Source organism: Onychomys torridus, chromosome 7, assembly GCF_903995425.1.
Source record: "Onychomys torridus chromosome 7, mOncTor1.1, whole genome shotgun sequence".
NCBI lineage: Eukaryota > Metazoa > Chordata > Mammalia > Rodentia > Cricetidae > Onychomys > Onychomys torridus.
This window is the reverse complement of record NC_050449.1, coordinates 76,781,215-76,802,714: the sequence shown is the minus strand read 5'-3', so window position 1 is coordinate 76,802,714 and position 21,500 is coordinate 76,781,215. Positions and strand designations below refer to the sequence as shown.

At 46.1% G+C, this 21,500-nt stretch overlaps 1 protein-coding gene across 1 annotated transcript in view; it reads right to left on the bottom strand.

Moving 5' to 3' along the window:
* Sh3bgrl2 (SH3 domain binding glutamate rich protein like 2) overlaps positions 1-21,241 on the bottom strand; it is a 58,317-nt gene extending 37,076 nt beyond the window's left edge. Inside the window, exon 1 of the mRNA XM_036193631.1 lies at positions 20,792-21,241. Coding sequence (XP_036049524.1) covers positions 20,792-21,241 — 450 coding nt within the window. The remainder of the gene's footprint in view (positions 1-20,791) is intronic.
* Between the last annotated feature and the right edge of the window lie 259 nt (positions 21,242-21,500).

Below are 21,500 nucleotides of genomic sequence, written 5' to 3'. Positions count from 1 at the left end.
TACACAGACACACAGACACACAGACACACACACACACACGAAAAACTACCCTAAGGGCTGGGGACCTAGATCAGTGGTAAGATACTTGGCTAGCATGCACAAGGCCTGGGTTCAAGTTCCAGCACATGGGACTGGAAACAGATAAAAAGAATAAATAGAAAAAAGTTTTATGTGGATATATCATGACAACCAAAAATCTCAAACCAGAGACTCACTAAATGACATTATGAACCTTTTTAAAAGTCATTCCTGTCATCAAAATGTCACCAAAGAACCCTTTCTTTGTCCTAGGTCCGGCATCCTCGGCTTGGAGATTTCCCAGGTATCCACTCATCCTGAAAACATTTACTAAAAATGCAGTATAAAATGTGCCAAGCCCTTGAATGAGCTCTGACACCAGCTTCTGACTCCACCTGGGCCAGACCTCACCCATCTTCCTTCCTGCACACTGAAGACCCAGCCCAGCACAGCTTCCCAGAGTCTCAATGACAGAGGACCAGTTGATTGGCGCTTATATTTGAATATTCCTATCTACCACACATAGATACTTTTAAAAACAAGGGGAAAATAAACCTAGAAATATAAAGTAACAAAGAACACCTACTAGAAGCTGTCAGTTTCCATCACTCTGGTTGAAAAATGTAGAATTAGCCTGCAGAGTTGCTATGGGAGTTTCCAATGATTCTCCTCATTGTCATACTACCTTCACCCACACCTCTGGGGGGGCTCTTCAGACATTCCTCTGGGTCTTCCCTTGGATGTTTGTTCCCAACTACACTCCGTCCCTCATCACCCACCCTTCCTATTCTTTTAGTACTATCTACATATTCCTCATGGTTCAGCCCCAAATGCCCAGAATCCCTCAGGTGGCCCCACTGCATGGCCCAATGTGATCTTATTTTTCAAAAGACCCGTGGTAATGTCCAGAGGAATTCTGGTTGTCATAATTGCTGCACGCACCAAAGAAGTCCCCAGCCTGAAGTTCAACAGTGCTGAGGGTGAGACCCTGACTCTATCCACTAGATCACCTCCCTCACCAAACTCCTGTCACAACCACAGTCACCATGACCTGCTCTTTAATGGCCTAAGTCTGACTACTGAGTAACAGCAGGACGCGTCTGGCCCTTTCCCACAATTTAATCCCGAGCTCCTCTGGACGATGGGGTCATCAGTGCCACATGTGCATCCTGTGGGTCTCTGGATGGTGACTTCAGTGTTGCTGCCTATTACACACCTGGCAGCTAGGAGTCTCTTGCTGGCTCTAAGTAGTTTCTCTGAAACCTGGACCACTAGGTGATGAGACATTAGCAGAAACAGGGAGAGATGTGGGTGGGCTGGCTTTTACTGTGTTTTATGTTTTCTGTCAAGATTACATGTTTACTTCCTAAAGAAAAAAAGTCGGCCAAGCATAAAATATGAATTTACGATGCCACTATTTGGCGAGATTCTCTCTGCACATTATATACAGCTCATACATGTGCGTCCTGTTAATTAGAGGGTACTGCGCGGAAGAGCTGTGCCAGCAAAATCTGCTACAGTCGCCAAAACCCTGCCCTCAGGAGGAAATCCTGCTGACCACGGTGTTTTCCTCCGCACGCTGAAAGACTGCTGCTGCCCAAGGCCGCACCTTCAAAGGCTGGAGGTGTGGTTCTGCAACCCTGCTGCTGGAGTTCACTGTTCCCACCTCTCCATCAGTCAACTGGCAACTGTGTGCAGTGACTGGAGAGCTAACAGCCATGTCTGTTTACAGCGGAAAGATAACGTGGGGGACAGCAGATCATATTCATAATTATATTTTATATACAGTAATTACAGGCTGAGATCTGTTCACAGTTCCACAGCAGGAATAAATTAACAAACCCAAGTATAGAGGCTCTAACCTGCACTGTGTAGACCAGGCTTCCGTCCTAGGTTCACCATCAGTTTCTTCCTCTGCCTTCAAGTCACTGTGTAATACGTCTGTGTGTGTGTGTGTATGTGTGTATGTTTTAAAGGAGCTCAGTCTGGCTTGGACTCTCCATTCTCCTGCCTCAGTCTTCTGAGTGGTGGCATCAGTGGTCAGCACCACCCTACCTAGCTAGTATTGCGTCTCCAGGGAAAATCACATTCATCAACTTCAACTGGACACTGGATGTTTCATTCCTAAGCAGACTGCCTCCAGGATCTCTGATGCCCAGCTCAAATCTTCACAGGAACCTGCTCTGCCCACAGACAACTATTGACTTCTGCATCCCAGGTGTGGATTGGTAACAACTTTAATTTGTAAGTGATTCTGAATTCTGGTCTCTACCTCAAATCCTCCACATTTTCAGCCTTAGAACTCTCAGTCCCACTTTGAGTCAAAAGAATAGAAAAGTTAAAATTAACAAAAGAGAGAGACAGTGGGGAGGGGGCAGGGAAGAAAAACCCCATGTCTTCAGAATCCAGACCTCCATGGTTGTTGGTAAGCTCCTAGGATGTGTTATTTGTTGCCCTAGGAAATAAAGAAAGCTCAAGCACGAAAACAAGGCCTCAGTCAAGTAGCATACGAGGCTCACTGACCTGTATGGCTGAGCCAGCCAAAAGGCAAATAGCTCATGGGGAAAGTACATGAGAGAGCTTGAAGCCAGTGATGTGTGAGCAATGAACACAAACCCAGCATCAGAAACACAAAAAGCAGCAGCTCAAATGAACAGCCAGCCTCCTGGACAAAGGGAGAGAGAGTGTCTACAGATGTTATAAGGTTGAAAGGAGGAGGCTCAATCTTGGCTGAGTCAAGAACAAACTAGCTACTTTCTCCAGGAACTAGAGGCTGAGGCTTTCTCTATGATCACACTTACTCATCTAGCCACAGAGACAGTGTCCGATTTTACTTTAAACGCTCGGTTTAGAAATCTTTCCACAACACACCACATATGTTCTCTATTGTTGAGCCAAGTATGTTGAACCCAAATATACCCAACCTGATTTAATCCGCCCTGGAATAGGCACTCATTTTTATACTTTGATGGGGCGTGCTGACATTCCCAGAGGCCATTTGTTGTGGGATAATCCTTTTGTATACTGTAAAGATGTGTCTTTGCCAAGGCGCCTTCTTACTGGTTTAATAAAGAGCTAAATGGCCATTAGTAGGCAGGAGGTATAGGCAGGACTGACAGACACAGGGGACACTGAGAAGAACAAAGGTGGAGTTGCCAGTCAGGCACAGAGGAAGCAGGACAGCAGGATGGGCAGCACAGAGTAGAGGTAATACAGCCACAAGACAGAAAGTAAATTAATAGAAATGGGTTAAAGTTATAAGAGCTGGTTAGAAACAAGCCTAAGCTATTGGCCGAACTGTCTTAATTAATCAAAAGTGTCCCTATGGTTGTTTGGGAGCTGGCTGGTGGGACAGAAAAATCCACCTACAGCCATTTATATGTAACAATCTGTTGCTTTACTATCCACACTAGCTTAAAACCATGCTCTAGAATTCTACAGATGTGCTCAGAAGGTGGCTTCAGTTCTCAGAGACTGTCTGACTCAGCAGGAACTCTGAAGACTCTGCCTGCCATTCTGTGTAAGACAGGGTATCCTTCTGGACAGCTGAGCAGGCAGGCCTGGGGGCAGTGAAGTCAACTTCCTCCCTTCCAGGCCTCCCACTCTACCCTGCATGGGGGTTCTAGAAGACTGATGCTCAAATAGAAGTAATAATGTAATAAATTGTCTTCATGACACAAATTCTTCAAGCCATTTATTTAGGAAGGGGCAAAACAAATCATGTCCCCAAAGCTTTTATGTTTCAAAGCAGACTCTATTTGCAAATTCATTCCTGTTGTTCTTTGGAGTGTTCATAGACTCTTGATTAGCTTTTTATTCATAATGCAATGTTTCAGAAACAATTTCCCTGTATCCACTCAAATGCCAAGTACTCTAGCAGAAAATCTGCAAGAACAAAAGAGATACAGACCAGTCCCTGACCTGGAAGAACTGAGAAATCCAATGACTCACAGGTAAGGCCCTGAGAGCCGGCCCACAGGTGGCAAGGCAGGCAAAGAGGAACCCTCCCAGGCCAGAAGAAGGGAGGGAGGCGAAGGAACCATGGGGAAACAGACCTGGACTATGCTTTGAAGAGAGGCGGGAGTGGGCCTGGATGGCACACAGGGAGCAGACAAGGCAGAGAGGACCACAGGATCAGCCAGGATGGAGGAGCAGCCTAGTGTTCTTACTGTGAGAGAAGGTAGTCCAGAGTGCCAGGCCAAACACCCAGGCCTAACTGTACTGAGAGTCATAGGTCTTTGCCAGTTTTTCTGAACCTAATACAGAGACTTCATCTCATTAACAGGATGACCTTTTTTTTTTCTTTCTTTTTTTTTTTTTTGGAAACAAAACTCAAAGGGTAAATTATTAATCATCTCATGTCTGTTAATTATCTCTTAGAACCAGGTACTCGCTAGTAAAAGGTCACCATGAGACTAAGCACACAGTGCCCATCCACCTTGCTCTTCACTTACAGAACAGAAGCAGAAAGGGTGTCTCAGGTCTAAAGCAAGGGCGTTGAGGCAGGCAAGTCACACCCATCTCTGAGGCAGAAAGAACAAAGCCCAAGCACCCGCTCCAGTTCACAAGCTTATTTGGAGGAAGAAAAAGTCTTTTAGATTTCCACTGGAATCTTTTATCTAGACATTTCTAGAATCTTAAAAACAGCTAGTATCGTAACTCAAGACTTGCAATTTCTGTGTGGCTGTCACTCAAATAAACACATCTGGCCCTGCAACTTACCTAGCTGACAGGTGAATTTAGGCTTATTTTCCACATGACCCCATATTGCCCCTGACTCTTGGTCTCTTTTTTCCACAATCGGACCATGAGTTATTGAGGGGAGAAAGATCATGGCCGCTCACTCACTCTGCATCCTAAACATGAGCATTAGGAAGTAAGAGTACTCATAAACACAAAGGTACTCATTAACTACAATAACTTCTAAAACATGGATCTCTTAAGGGTCTGATCCATTATTCACAATGGTTTACGTGAAATGGAAAACTTGGAGCTACAAGAGAGCTTTTCAAAAAGCAGAATTAACAAGCAAAGGCACTTCTTAAAAAAATCAACTTTATGGGCCATTAGGAAGATTCAACTCAAAAGTCACATTAGCACCGCCTCCAGCACTAACATGGCTAAGATCAGAAAGACAAGACCAAGACCAGGCCTGGTGGCAAATGCCAGTGATCTCAGCAACTGGGAGGTGGAAGTAGGGAGATCAGGAGTTCAAGACTATCTTCAACATGGTCTGTCAGGCATGTTAAACCTGTGCCTCCTGGGCTACGTGTCCCCCCCAGCCCGGGACAGTGAGGAATACAAAATTGTAAGTTTACTTAGAACATGAACATTTTTGTGATTTTTTTTTTTTAAATTTGATTTTGTGGTTAGTGAGTATGAACTCTGTAGATGACAACTTCATGTTACGGTATCCAAGGGTAGACATGACTGGCAGTTTAAGGCCAGCTTGGGCTACACAAGACTTTGTCTCGAGAAAAAGAACAGACAACTGAGAACTGGGGTCGGCAAGGATGCAGACATGGGAACTCTGCTCACTGCCAATGCAAACGTAAAGTGGAGTGATTTTGGCAGTGCCTGAAAAAGATAAACATAGGAACCACACAAATGTTCATAGAGGTATTATTAATAATATCAAAAAGAGAAAACAGTCAAAATATTCTTCAGCCGGTGAATGGACAGACACAATGTTGTGTATTCAGCAGCAGAACGTCAGCTAGTAAAAGAATGCTGGTATACTCTACAACATGGACAAACCTCGAACACACTGTGCTAAGGTAAACAGCCAGCATAAAGGGTCCATCCTGCATGACTGTACCCACACAAGATGTCAGAGAAGGCAGGCCGGGAGCTAGAAAGCAGGTCAGTGATCGCCAGGAGCCAGAGGAAGGAGAGCAAGGAGAGTGGCTGGTAAAGGACAGGGTTGTCTTTCCGAGGTGATAAAGCACTCTGGAATTAAATAGTCACATAACAAATAGTAAACACATTAGCAACCACTTAAATGCACAATTTTAAAAGGTGAATTTGGCAGTATGTATATTATACCTCAGTGAAAACAGCAATAATAATACAACCAGAAATCTAAGCTCAGAGGAGTCAAGTAGCTTGTTCAAGATTCAGCTACGATCCTGTAGCCCACAGCAGCCTCTACACGAGCCAGGACAGTGTTATGAGCTGGAGAACAGTAGCCTCAACCTAGGCACTTCACGGCCATACACACACTCCTCAGATTTCTTTCCTTCCCTCCTTTCGTTTTGAGATGCAGTCTCCCTACTAAGTCTGGTAACTCAGGCTGTCTTCAAACTCAAGATTCTCCTGCCTCTGCCTCTACCGTGCTGGGATAATGATGTTGGGGCACATCACTGAGCCCAGCCTGCTCACTCTAAGGCAATTGGAGTCCTCAATGCCATTGTCTGTCCTATGCTACCATAGGCAGAGCGGTGCTTCTCAACTCGGGGGTGCGTTTACCTCACAGGGCATTTCAGCATGTCTGGAATCATGTTAGCTGTCAGGAACTAGGGTCAAGGGTGACCCAGCAGGTAGAGTCCATGCACACTGCTCTGTGTCTAGAATGCACAGGAAAGTTGTCACACAGGAAAGAACTACCCAGACCAAAATATCCATAGCACCACAGTGAAAACCAGGATGAGGGTCTGATCAAAGTGTCTGTCCTTGAGTGTAACAATCTCAGAGCAACAGTTGTGTGGCTGGTGTGACATTGAGACCAACACCCAACTAGCACCATGCTCTGAGCACTCACTTTTTTTTGTTCCCATAACAACTCACACAGGTTGTCTGGACAGACTGCTTCTGTTTACATGCCCACAGGTGTCAGACAGGTAAGAGAGCAATGGAGCCCATCAGCATTTAACAAGCATTCGGGGCTATTATTTTCCCCTTTACAAAATGGCCCTCCTTGGCTGCCATCCTGATAAAACATACATAATTATCAATGGAGTCTTGGGTTTCCCAATTGTGATAGACGTGCATGCTCACTTCCATTGTAAAACAAACAAACAAACACAAGCTCATTGGCAAATAGTTCACAGTTGGGAAATCTTGGAAATAACAGAGAGCTGTGATGATCTCAGGGGGATAATCCTGATGAAGGAACCATTCACACAGCTCTGGGATGTGCCATGCTGCTATGACGAGATGAGGTACCAGGACCACAGGGCTTTTTCACCCACCTCAGGAAGAGAGGCCATCCTGATTATGTTTTTGTGACACAGACATCTTATGGCACCTAAAATACACTTACTCAATACTTTCAAGACTCTGCTAACTTAGCAAGGGGTTTTCAGGCTGCAACCCAATCCACATTAGTGTTAATAAGCAGTGTTAGCTGTAGGTCTTCCTAAGGCTGGGTTCAACCTACTTCAGGATTCCTTATCTGATTATCAGCCAAATCTTAATAGTTCATTTAAAGTTGAAGAATCACAAAGACAAGAGAATGATGAGTGCATGGGACTTAAATGACATTCATACCAATAACAGTGGCTATGATTTCCACAAGCTTCAACAGCTTTATAAATGGAACTGCGAGTTACAGGGAGATAAAGACCTGTTTTTCCTCCTTGCCTGTTGGGGTACCAGAGCCAAAACCCAAACCCAGGTCTTCCCATTCCTAAAGTCCATCTTCTTTCCAGGCATCACCTTCCGTGCATCACACAAACTTCTCCTCTCAAGCTGGAGGCGTTCTGCGAGTCAACTACATGTAAAGAACCCGACAGGGAGAGATGGATGATCACAGAAGCACAGAATCGTCAGCAGTCCAATGGAGCAGATGAGGCTCATGGCAGCAGCGATCATTCCTGCCCTCTTCCTGCCTTCCCAGGGATGCTGAGCACATCTCTCCTCTTGCACTAGTAGGCTAAGGCTGTCCATACTCCACCAGGCCTTCTAGCGCCAACTTCCACTTTCCACCTCCTCCCTTGCATTGAATCCCCACTGCATGCTGCCATATACTGATCAACTCTGCCCCTTGACTACTGTTTTGTAGAGCAGTGATCGGGACACAGCAATTCATCCTCCCAAGAACAGAAGGTCCAAGGTAGAAACGAGGAGAGCACCGATCTACACCACCACCTGACCCAGCAGGTCTCCTGCTGTCCAAAGGCCCCAGTATATCAAATACCCTCTGCCTTTGACATCATCTCTGGGTTCCAGACATCCCATCAACCTCTCTTCTCCCTTTTTACCCTATTCCCCTCCATCCCATCCCACCCCCTTCAACTGGCACATGAAGTCAGCTGACTTTGTCACACACCGCAGTACAATCACATTCCAGGCACATCACACATTTGAGTTTCAGGTCACTCAACAAAGCATTAAGCAGTCCCTTCAGCTATTCTCCATTCCCTTTAATCTGATTTAATCTTTATCTGGGATAGGGACAGGAAATACGAACATGGCTACTACATCTCGTTACTTCAAGGAATACAAGTAATAAACACAAAGTACCCCTGGTATCTCCTACAGTTGGTATAAATGGCATCATTATTACTGTTATGATATCTTGCCTTTCCATTTCAAAGCACACTCCTCTCAGCACTTGCCAGTTTCTGCAGAAGCAGAGCCATTGTTTTCTCCTGCCCGACAGACACTGTGCCTATAATTACCTGCTGAGCAGCAACGCGGGGACTCTGGAACTGCTCCTTGAGAACGCTGCCCCATCCCACTGTAAAGCTCAAGCTTGCACACTCTAGTTATTCTAGTCAGCTCGATGGTTTAGCACAACACGTGTTCTCCCAGTCTCCAGTCAGGGGCTTTTCTGGTGGGCAACATGGCACAATAGGGAAAGCTCGAGACTCAAAACTAAATAAAGGACAAGGCTTAGAACCTAAGCCCCGGAAAGGAGGTGAATGATCTCAGCATATGTGTCCACCCTGTGCCTTGATATTCTTATCTATAGGATGGGCATAACAAATCACAGTTTAGCGGATGCTTGCAAGGATTAAACAGAAAAAAAACACCTACCACATTGCTGAGTACAGGTAAAAAATAATTGTTCACCCCCCCTTTAAACACTAGGGGCTCAACACAGCAGGACACTATTCCAGGCATCTGTTTCTCCTGTGTCCATGGCGTTTTCCATAAAGACCCCTTCTCTCCACCTCTTTCAGCATCACCTACCTGCCCATCTGATAGGGCTGGAAGCACCCACCCTAAATTACAAAAGCATTTCAACTTCAAAGTCAGAATTGTGGAAAATGCCCATGTGGGAGACAAGTACTGCTGGTGCCTCATGTTCCTCTTCCCTGTTACCGCCAGACTTGAGATCCTCTGCATTCGATTACACAATTCGCAAAGACAGTAAAATGCAGTCTAAGATCTGAGAATAAGGACACGGGGACCAACCTGGATCCTCCTTCCTCTGATGCCTGCACAAGTCCCACCAGCAACCAGCCATCCTGCTCCTCACAGACAAAACTTCAAACCAGCTCTCCAGGAAGCAACTGGAGAGCTTAGTCACTGACGTCATTTAGAAAGACATAGGACAAGTCAAACCAGGACTCTAGCACTAGACACTATGCAGAGCAGAAAGACCACTGGTAGAGCGATAAGAGACAGTGGCTAGATATGGTCTAAATGACCGTACAATACGTGAATTACCTATTGATGTGAAAAAAAAAAAAAAAAAGATCACAGTGAGCACACAGAAACTGGTCTGTAGGGAACATGTGCAAATCATATGCTCTTATTAATCCAAGTTCAAACAGAAAACCCTTTACACCTAAATTACTGGGAAACTCCTAAAATTATCTCAAAATGAACCTTGACTGAACATTACTATACACTGTACACCATTTGGGGATGGTTAAGGATCTCATAGAGTTCAAGGTCACGTTTTGTTGTTGTTTTTTAGTGGACACTACTCCATTGCTTCTGATGGCAACAAGAGGCACAACATGAGCACTGTGCGCCACCCTGGCACTGTTGGGATAACTCTCACAGCTGCAGTCTGCTCCATCACAAACCCTCCTCATCCCACACTTACAAACGAATGGTTGAGGTTACTCAGCTACAGTAATTTGCTTTCTACTGCTCTGATAAAACTCCAACCCAAAGCATGGGAAGAGAGGGCTTAGGTCTCATCTCTTCCTTACAAATTCCAGGTCACAATTTTCACTGAGAGCAGGAACTCAAGACAGGAACTGAAGCAGAAACTCTGAGGAATGCTGCTTTCCTAGCTTGCTTCCTTAGACTTGCTCGACTTTTCCACAGTTCAGGACCGTGGGCCTGAGTGGGCTGGCCCCTCCTACTTCAATTAGCTATTTAGAACATGCTCCACAGGCCAATCCATTCAAAACTGAGGTCCCCTCTTCCCAGGTGACGCTAATTTGGGTCAAGTTGACAAAAACATACCAGCATACTTGTCCTTCATCAGAGGCACCTACGATTCTGATAGCCACTGCTTTAACCATGTTGTGTACAGCCTGCCAATGACAGATTTCCCATGGATACATATATGACTGTAGGAATTGAACATAATCCCAATCTAATATTAAGTAAGCTGACATATACTCAACACAAATGCTTATTCTTTTTTTATACATTAAGTATTATTAGGAAAGTGTAGAGCTGGGAAGTTAGCTCAGTTGGCTAAGTGCCTATTGTGCAAACCTGAGAGTTGGGGTTCTCTCCCCAGAACCCATCTGACAAGTCTGAGCGGCAGTGCACACTTGGTCCTAGTGTGGCAGAGAAAGGTGGCTTCCTGGGACTGGCCAGTCTGCCTGGCCTGCTCAGGGAGATCCAGACAGTGAGAGACCCTGGCACAGAAAACAAAAAATAAAATGGATATGGATGGTTCTGGGTGTGGAGGGCCCAAAGCAGCTTGACCACACAGCTGCCATGATAGGCTTAGAGGCCCAGACACAGCTGCCATGACAGGCTGGCTGGCACGCAACACCCCATCCAGGAAAAGCCAAAGCTGACACCACCCAGGGATCCACCCAGAGATGGCCAGCATCTAAGGGGAAGAACCTGACACCTCAAACATTCCAACCATCAGGTAAGATTAGATAAGATCTCCAGATGTCCTGGAACTTAGCAAACACCTATTTCCCTTTTACAGATACCCCTAGACAAATGTCAGCCAATCAGGGTCCTGAACCCTGGAAATCCCCTCACGCCAACCTCTGCTATGATAAAAAACCCCACCCTGCCTGGGCTCAGGGCTCTCTGCTCTCACCGTTCTGTGGGATAGACAGAGAGACCAAGCTTGTCCTTGAATAAAGGCTCTTTGCTTTTACATATGGGATTCAGTCTCCGTGGTGTTCTTTTGGGGGTCTCCACGATCTGGGCACAACACTGGGGAATGACCTAAGGTTGATTTCCGGCCTCCATATGTACAGGCATACTTATGTGCACCCACACGATCACATACACATTCATATATTCTCTCTCTCTAAGTGTAACTCAAAGTCCTTTCAGTGAGGGTTCCAGGCTTATGGCGGAGCCAATTCTCACTCAAAGGAACATAACCATTAAAGCTAAGCAGCAGTGAGCAGGCTGCTGAGCCGCGGGCCACAGGGGAATGCCATGAATTAAGCAGCCAGCATCCCACCCCAGTGCTGGGCTATGTTAGCTGTGCTGACTGCTGCTGTTTGCTTTGTTTTCAATTTCAGGCTGGAATGCAGCAACAGCTGCCGCCTATGACATTTACCAAACACCACTGATCTGACCTGCCAAGCAGGTTAACTCAACTGGGTCTTTTCTTTCATTCCCCAACCTTCCACTCCCAGCTGACCAGATCCAAGAGTCATAAAAAGCCACTTCCAAGCCTTCAGCCACCACTCAGCAGGAAGAAGAAAACACTCCTTTAGGTAGTCAGAACTGGCTGCTTCAGTCCCAGCCAACCAACACTGTGCTGCTGTTCTGGGAGATCCCAAGAGGTGCCGGCCAGGAGCCACCAAGATCCACAACAATGTGGACACACCCTGATGCACACCTCGGTCAGTTCCAGGAAACCCCTCCTTAAATTCTGTCAGGCACTGAGCCAGTCCCGAAAGGTCAGATTCCCTCAGAAATAAGCTGTCGGTGGTGACAGAGGGACCAGAGAGACCACTGTCGGGTGGGGTGGGAGTGGCACACCACCTCCAGTGCCTCTGTAGGTAGATGGGCCTGTAATTCAGCTTTCCACTGCACTGTGAAGTTGTCGAGAGTCCAGAAAGGAAACACTCAAGTAAGTGCTTTTCTGAGTCTGATTTCTCCTTTAGAGTTTAGGGGGAGAAAAGCAACCTAATACACAAGAGTTAACACTTCCAGCCCTTCAGAGTATGACAGCCAGTTCCTAAGACAGCAGCAGATGCCGGAGGGAGAGCACAGATAAGCCTATTAAGGGAGGAGACAGAAGGAAGCTGCAGGGAGGCAGATTACTCAGCAGCTAGCCAGCTTAGGCTGCCTGTCTCTTCTCCTCCCTTCCCGTCCAACCTCTCCAAACACTGGTCATCCCTGAAACTTAGGCCATGGCATGTGTGGATCATTGTCCAAAACCCACTGGCCATAAAGCTCAATGGCAGCTTTCCTTTTTTTTGGCTTTTGTTTTTTGAGACACAGTTTCTCTGTTTAATAGCCCTGGCTATCCTAGAACCGGCCTGCCTCTGACTCCTGAGTACAAAAAAACAATACATTTTTGGCTTAGAGGTTTGGAGGCTTAAAGTTCAACTTCAGGCTGTTCCAACAGTGCAGTGTCCTGTACTGAGGTCCACTTTACTCTGACACAACATGGCAGAAGGGAGAGTATTCACATGGCAAAAATAGGAAGCCACAGCTCATGAACAGAGGTCCCACGACAACTACCCTCATCCCTTCCTAGGGCAGTCCCCCAAAATGACCACTTAGGCCTTCCCCCACTAAGCCCCATCACCTCTGGCAGCCTTTGGGAGACCAATCTCCTCCCAAACCATAGCAATTCACAGAAAGCAGATTTTCACTAAATCTCTAATTTGGGAAGTTAAAGTCCTCTTCAGCGTAACAGATAAGCAATATAAGATTAATCCAAGAAAAGTACTGAATACAGAACGTGATTTAAATCAGAATGTAAGTGTTCTCTGCAGCTACAGCAAGGGAAATCAATTCTCACCAAAGGACTGCCAAGGCCCAGGAGGGTCCCCTTCCGGCTCACAGCTGCAAACTGGACATTTGGTTGTTGCTTTTTCCAGTGTTCCAAAGATCATTTTAAAATTGGAAAGAGTAGTTAATTGAAAGACAAGTAAGAGGACTTTTTATCACATCTTTCTATTAGAAAGGAGGTAGAAAAGCTGCTACAGAATTTGATAAATTAGAACAAAGGCCAAACACATAAACGGGACAGGGTACATTGAAGAGTGGAGTGCAAGCTGGGACATAGTTCGTGTTCCCAAACCTAAAATGTTTGTGTATGTGTGTGGTCAGATAGTCATTTATTTTCTATTTTTAAATGCTTTATTATTTGCCAGTTTTTTCATGTATATAACACATCTGATCATAGGCACCCTCCATGATCTCACTTATCCCCCCTCACTCTTTCTTCCCAATGAGTTCTCTTCCTGCTTTCGTGAGTGTGTATGTGTGTGAGTGTGAGTGTGTGATGTGTGTGTGGTGTGTGTATGTGAGTGTATGGTATGCGTGTATGAGTATGAGCCTGTGTGTGGTAGGTGTGTGAAGTGTGTATGGTGTGTGTGTGTGAAGTATGTGTGGTGTGGGTGAGTGTGTGTATGTGTATGAGTGTGTGTGTGGTCTGTGTGGTGTATGTGTATGTGTGTGGTGTGTGTGTATGAGTGTGTGTAGTATATGTGTGTATATGTGTGGTGTGTGTGTGTGTGTGTGTGTGTGTGTTCCACTGGGTTTAATAAGGGTTTCTTGAATGAGCAAGTGGGAGATTATTCCCCAAAGCGTGAGCCTCTATCTAACCTGCAGCTATACCACTGAGGAGAACGACTCCCCCTCCTCCAATAGGAGGCTGAGTTTTTAGAAACTGACTTGGCAGGTGGATAATTTCTTGATCTCATTTTTAAAACCTAATACTTAACATTTCTGTATATGTAATTATCAGTAAATCGGGCCAATTTTTAATTTTAAGCAGAAAAACCTCTTGATAAATATAGACTTTCTATTCTGCTATGTTGTTCTAATCCAAGAAAAGTATAATTCGTTTCAAAACTTTTTATAAACTAATCATTAAAAAACCTAAATAGGAGAGCACTGTGCTGGAGAAATTACTCAGTGGGCAAAATGTTTCTTGTGCATATATGCATCTCCAGTTTAAAACAAAACCAAAGGCCAGGCATGTTGACCTCTACCTGTAACCCCAGTGCAGGGAGAGACGAGGGGAGACAGGAGGGTCTCTGGCCCTCCCTGGTCAGGCTAGCCAATCAGTGAGCTCCAAGTTCAGGAAGAGATCCTCTCCCCAAAAGTAAGGTGGAGAGTAATAAAGACTGACACCCACATCAACCTGAGGCCGACACACACACACACACACACACACACACACACACACACGCACACACACCACATACACACACCACATACACGCACACACTCACACACAAGCACACACACACATACACATCACACACACCGCATACACACACACCACATACACACACACACACACACACACACACACACACACACACACACACGAAGAAACCCCATTTATTTAGGGGCTCACATCACTTCCCAGTGGAGTCGTTTTCACAATAGTGGCTCTCTTTTTTTGTGTTTTATTTTTAAAAATTGAAAAACAAAACAGAAGATTCATGTCTTACACTCTGCCTGGGGTGTGAAACCACCCTGAACTTCCTATCACAAATACTTGTCAAGATGTAGCTTGGTTTCAAAGATGGTTTAAAATGCTGACTCAAAGTATCTAAACACCAATGGATTAAAAAAAAAAAGTCCCTAAATTCACAAAGGAAAATTCCATGCTGGTGATTATATTCATATTGACAAATTTAAATGTTTGGGGGTTTTTTTGTAGAAAGGAATGTCAAAATTGGGAAATATTAAAATGTACTAGAAAAATGAGGCCAGAACTTCCCCTTCTATGGTAATAAAGAAAATAAATAAAAATCTTTAAAAACTTTTGCCCTTCCTAGCAGCAAACCTCACACACAGACTACATGCCCACACAATTTGCTATCTAGCTGGTAACTTCGAAGTGAAAGAAACCTGCCCAGAATCTTTCCAGCTAAAGAGAAAATACTATCAGTCTGCAGAGTTCACCCCTCAGACTGGACATGGCTCTATACTGTATTACATGCATCTCAAAGACAGCTAGTACCAACTCTCATTACCTGTGAATGTGGTGAATGTGACCTCATTTGGAAGCAGGATCTTTGCAGATGCTCCTTAGGACGAGGTTATTAGAGTAAGTCCTACTACAACATACCTAGTTAAACACACACACACACACACACACACACACACGCACACGCACACGCACACGCACACGCACACGCACACACACACGCGCGCGGAGGGGGGTCGGCAAGAAGGGGGCGGGTTGTGGCAATTTGAACACCAAAGACAGACACGGACATAGGGAGGATGCCACATCAACAACAAAGGCTATCAGGGCAATGTATCTGCAAGCCAAATTTGCCTATGGTTGCCAGCAGACCCCAGGAGCAGATTCTCCCTCACAGTCCTCAGAAGGCTAACACTTGGCTCTCCGACCTCCAGCAGCAAGAAGAATGAGACTTATTTCTGATATTTAAGCCCCGTGGCCCTAGGAAACAAAGGAACAGTCTCTACTGACTCCATGCCCTTGGGCCCTCAAGTTATTCCTGCCTCTTTCCGTCACTCCTGGCGCAACCCCATCCTGAAGCCTGCTTCCCACTCCTCCAGTGCCCTCCAGCACGTCTCTGGCCAGGGAACCACTGACCCATAGGACAGCTCTTTGTGCAGACAAACCGACAAACTGCAGGATGTCAGCATCCCTGGAACACACACACCCCCGGGGTACAATGCACCTGAGGACAGAGACCACAGGGAGGATTTCCGCTCTGGAAGCTTAGGAGCCAGCTGTCAACCAGAGCTTGACTCCAGGTCAGGACACCAACTAAACATGATCTGGTTTGAGTCAGTTCTCTTCAGCCTCTTCATCTGTGACGCGGCAATAACTATCCTGCCAGAGGACAGGGAAGATAAGTAAAGGTCTGCTCACTCCTGTCAGGGTCGAGCAACTTAGCACAGAATCCTGGTCCCGCCTATGATCACCTCCTGACTTGGCTGCTTTTGACCTCTTTTCTAAGGCTTTCTTACAGAAGGGCGTCACTGAATACACCCCACGGGGAAACAACAGCTTGAACTGGTAATTGCATGCTTAAAATAATAACCAGTCGTGCACAGCAGCATGGACACACTGCACAGCTGCAACTCTGAGCAGTGGCTGTCTGTCCTCCCCCTTCACACCCACTCTCACATTAACAGGGTGCGCAGGCCACAGCGAGCTCTCCACTTCCCAGCTTTCCTTCCAATGACTGCATCTCCTTTGCTCCCAGATGGTGACTGTCCACCATTTCCAACATTCAGAGATGTATAACATACTGCCATCTAGCCCATTCCCCTGAGTCATGAAAGCATTCCTCAATCACTGTGATGAGTCTTTCTCTGTCCCACCAGCCAGATCCCAAATAATGACATGGAGACTTATTAATTATGAAAGCTCGGCCCTAGCTTGGGCTTGTTTCTAACTAGCTCTTATAACTTAAATTGACCCATTTCAATTAATCTATGCGCTGCCGCATGGCTCATGGCTTTTACTTCTCCTCCTGCAGGTCCTGCTTCCTCTGCATCTGGCGAGCGACTCCCCCTTTCTTCTTCCCAGAGCTCTCTCGGTCCGGAGGTCTTGCCTGTATCTCCTGCCTAGCTACTGGTCATTTAGTTTTTTATTAAACCAACCACAGTAACATATTTTCCCACAATGAAATCAAATATCTTGCAATAAGCCACCATCAATCCTCCTTGACTGCACAGTTTGCATGCTAAGTCTCCAAGCTTGATGAAGACAGCGTGATTTGGGCCACTTCTGCTTTCCTGAACATCCTAGTATGTAGCACCTAACACCAACTAAGTTGGTACTATGGTTAGGGCTCAGTGGGTAGGAGTGTTTGCTGCACAATCATGAGGACCCAGGTTTGGATTTCAATACCTACCTAAAGAGCTAGGGGGAGCCTGGCACACACCTGTAATCCCAGTGCTATGAGCAGCAGAGACAGGAGGGCTGCTGGTCACCAGCCTAACTCCAAGGTCAATGAAAGACCCCGTCCCGAAGAAATAAGGTGAAAAATGACAGGGCAGGACACCTGATGTCCTGCTCTGGCCTCTGCAGGCCAGCACACACATACATACACACATACACACACAGGAGGGAGAGAGAGCCTGGCACTTAGTTTTCAACGTTTGAAATAAGCACATGCATCAGTCAATCAATGCAGGAATCTGACTTCCAATTACATCTCACTGTGCCCCGACTACATAAATGACGTTAGGTCGAATCGCTTCACCTCTACGCCCACGTTTCCTTCTGTGTGAAACTGTGCGGTTGGATTTCACTTATATACATTTCGGTTCCCCTCCGACTCTCAACTGAGCCACAGAGCTTTACTGAATGGTAAAAGACATCCATGCCAAAGCACAGCTCTCACCTCAGTGAAGACGTTATTCGATTTTGATACATTTCAGTCCAAGGCAAGCAGGAAGGGATTCTTCAAAAATCTCAGACCTGAAGTCCACCCTTGAAGGATGGTACCCTGCTACCTGAAGGACAAAAGGCTCTGAGCAGGAGACAAGCTGTAGATACTGGAAACAATTCCAAGACCACAGAGCTCTGTGGAGTCTGAATTCACAGGGCTCCCTTGGGGACTTGAAGAATCTACCTTGTCATTCAAAGAGGTCCACAGGGGCATCTGCTGCTCACCCCTCCTCCCCAAGCACCTCCACATCCAGCCTAAAAAAAAAAATGGGCGCAGGAACACTCTCCCTGCTGGCAGCCTCCCCATGCATATTTTATGATTCCAGCATATCCCCTCCATATCTTACATCCGTCAAGGCGTCCCTCTGCAGAATGCAGTATTTCTGCCTGGTAAGTGTTCCCGTAGGAGGCATGTCCTTGAGCTGCAGGCTATTACTGAAGGTTTTACCTTTCCTCGAAGATGTCCTCACCTGGTCTGTGCACTCCTCAAGAACAGAGACCACACCCTCTATTCTCCTAGGCTTCTCTGTAAGACCAAGGACAGAGTTGGGCAGGGTACAGGCAGACCAAAGCAAATTCTGTTAAATACATCCATGAAAAATTAAAGTCACATTAACATATTTCCTGGGCAAAGGTTATCAAGGTCTCTGCTGTCAGGTACACATGCATAATAAATTAAAAATTTAAATGACCTTTCTATGGCTCTATTTTCTTAGAGCTGAAAGAATGTCCTCACTGTAACAGTAACATGGATGGTATAATGCGGTGTAATTTTTATTTCTAGTAACAGCAGGCTTCACCTGGAGCTGGGGAAGACACAAACACTCACCCCTTCATGTTAGTCATCCCCACTGCTGGAGCTCCAAAGCTCAAGGGAACCAGGAGATAGGAGGATTTTTTTCTAAACAGTATGCTTAAATGTCCTGCCAACTGGACTTACTTAGCTAGGTCTAATTCTGGTCACATTCCTTCCTTGTGGTTTAAGACCAAACTGACTTGTTCGTCCATATACTTGCTGGTCACAGATGGGCACAGAATAAAACAGTGCCAACTGTAAACCCAACCCTGCTAGAAGGAAAACACAGCATTCCCACAAAACCTTAATATAGCTGAATGTTGTAAGTACCACTAGCCTCCCCAACGAAGAATTCACCTACACACCTTCATTATGGCTAAGAAATCCATCTTCTTGCAGATAAGCATAAACTTTATATAACCTAAAATACCAATATCAAAGAAAAACTGTACATGAAGTAGGAGATAATATGACAAAATGAGGAGACTCGCGATGAGTGTTTCTAAGGTCTGAAAAAAGTAAACAGCAGACTGAAATGCATAATTAGTGTTTACAGGCTGTGTCTATGTGGTGACTGAATGTAACCTCCCAGTCAAATGAAACCACATCAGACCAGGGCGATCCGAGACGCAGTGAAAAACCAAAACAGTCAAACTCCACTTTGAAGATAAGCAGTATACTGTTCAAATGAAATAAGCTGTTATGAGCATTTACTCCAGGGACAGAGTAAAGGCATTTTTAAAGTGCAAGCACAATCGTGAGCCTCAACATCTCTCATGGTACAAGGGAGGAACGCAGGCAGAGCTGGGGCACTGCTGGCCCTCACTACACCAGTCAGGGCACTAAAACCCCTTTCCTCAATCTAGTTCCATGTACACATTACATCTAAAACTTAAGTCACATAGTAGGCAGTCTATATGCATATATATACACAAACATGTGTGTGTGTGTGTGTGTGTGTGTGTGTGTATGTATGTGCGCACAAAACCAGAATACAGGAATCTGAGCCGGTCTGGATACAGGATGGCTAAGGCAGGTGATTTCCATAACACAACCACAGATCAACACTATAGCACATCCCTTCCACAATCAATAAAGTGCTTTTGAAATCATTACTGAAGCAGGTAGGTTCATGGTAAGGCCAGAAGCTCTACAGTAAGGAATACATTTAAATAAATCTATCTGGGAAATAGTACAGGTTTCATGAGGCTCAGCTTTAACCAGGAAAAAAGTCTGTAAAAGTCACCTATGACTAAGCAATGTCAAAAAAAAAAAAAAAAAAAAGGAAATGTGAGGAGTTGGATAACCACAACATGCCTACACAGGTAGCTAGCATTTTCCCATCTATTGTGTCTAGTGAAAATGGGAGTCCTTGTAGCTTAAAAAAGGTGAGGGGTATTTTAAATTAAAAGTTTCAGTGGTTTACAAGGATTTTTCAAGCACTCCACCCATTTATATTCTAGGACAATCAATCTGCCTACTGGGCAGGCAACCAGCCAGACTAAACTTTAAACAATCATTCCCCCACTCTCTTCTCTATCTGATTAAGTACCCCGCACAGCAGGCTTTTAGAGCTGTAGTCTAACTCTTAACTAAAGACATCAAGTCTCCATAATCGCATAGAACACGGGTACTGCGTGCATCTCAGTCAGTGGACTGTCCAGCATTCATGTGCGTCTTTCCTTAAAGTACGACATCTCTAGCTATTTAATTTCCTAAAGAAAAAAAGAACTTCCTAACAGAATCCAACACTCTACAAACAGAATAGCTAAAAATTATTTATAGATCCCTGAAATGAAATTTACCACAGCACCGAGGGGGCAAGGGAAGGACACCTGCCCACAAGTTTACTTGAAAAGGTAAAAGTGTTTGTAGCACCTTAGGCTAAAACGCGACAATGAAAACAAGTAACACCGAACTAACAGGACAGGCGTGGTTTACTGTTCCCTTCGCTCAGGTGTAGAACTAAAGAAACGGACTTGCAGGGGATGAGAGGGTGGAGAGCAATTCCTTTAAACGTGTTTCCTTCAGACGCCGGGTCAGCAAATCAAAGTAGTCCAAACTCCCATTGAACACCATAAGCCGACAGAGTGTCCCAAGTCGGGAACCTAGAAACTCAGGAAAGGAGCCCCTGGAGCCGACAGCTGCGGCAGGGGACTGGCTCCCCTGGCTAACCGCCAGCGCAGGGAGTGCGACCCCTGCGCGTCCGCCGGGTCCGCGCCTGGCGGTCACCTGCCCGCGCGACTCCCACGGACGCACGCGCCGCGCGTCTGCCGCGATCCCGCCCCGCTCACCGCCACGAAGCCCGAGGACGAGGCGACGAACACGCGGACCACCATCCTCCCGCTGACGCGGACGCAGAAGCTGAGCCTGGCTGAGGGTGCTGCCGACCCCGCGACCGTCGGAGAGGTCCGCGCCGACGCCTCGAGCTCCCGCCGCTCCGCGGATGAAAGCCCAGCGCCTCCGCCGCCGGCTGAGCCGGTGGCGGGGTGGGGCCCTGCGGCCGCGGGGCCTGATGGGAGTTGTAGTTTCCGTGGCGCCCAGCGTGACCAGGCACTGTGCTCCCGCCAGCCCGCACCTGCTTCTTGTGAATTAATCGTACACGCAGGTGGCTTAGGAGGGACCCAGAGGCTCGAGAAACTATATGGTGGGAATTCAGAGTACAAGGGAAAAGGCAAACTAGACAAAGGGCTGGGTTCAGAGTCCACGCTTGGGCTTTGTATGCGGGGAGACGGGTGGAGCATCCTCAGCCAGAAACTGACCTCAGAGCTGCTGAGACCCAGTGTTTGAAAGCCGCCTGGCTCAGGGTTCTGACTGGTGGTAGCAGTAGGTTTGAACTGTTTTTTTGTTTTGTTTCCTACTGTCCTGGAAACTGTGGAAACATGATTTTTTTTTTCTTCCTCATAAAAGTGGCTTTATTGAGTAGCCCAGGCTAGCCCGAAAGATACTACCCTTTTTCTTCATCCTCCCTAGTACTGGGATTACAAACAAGCATCACCACGC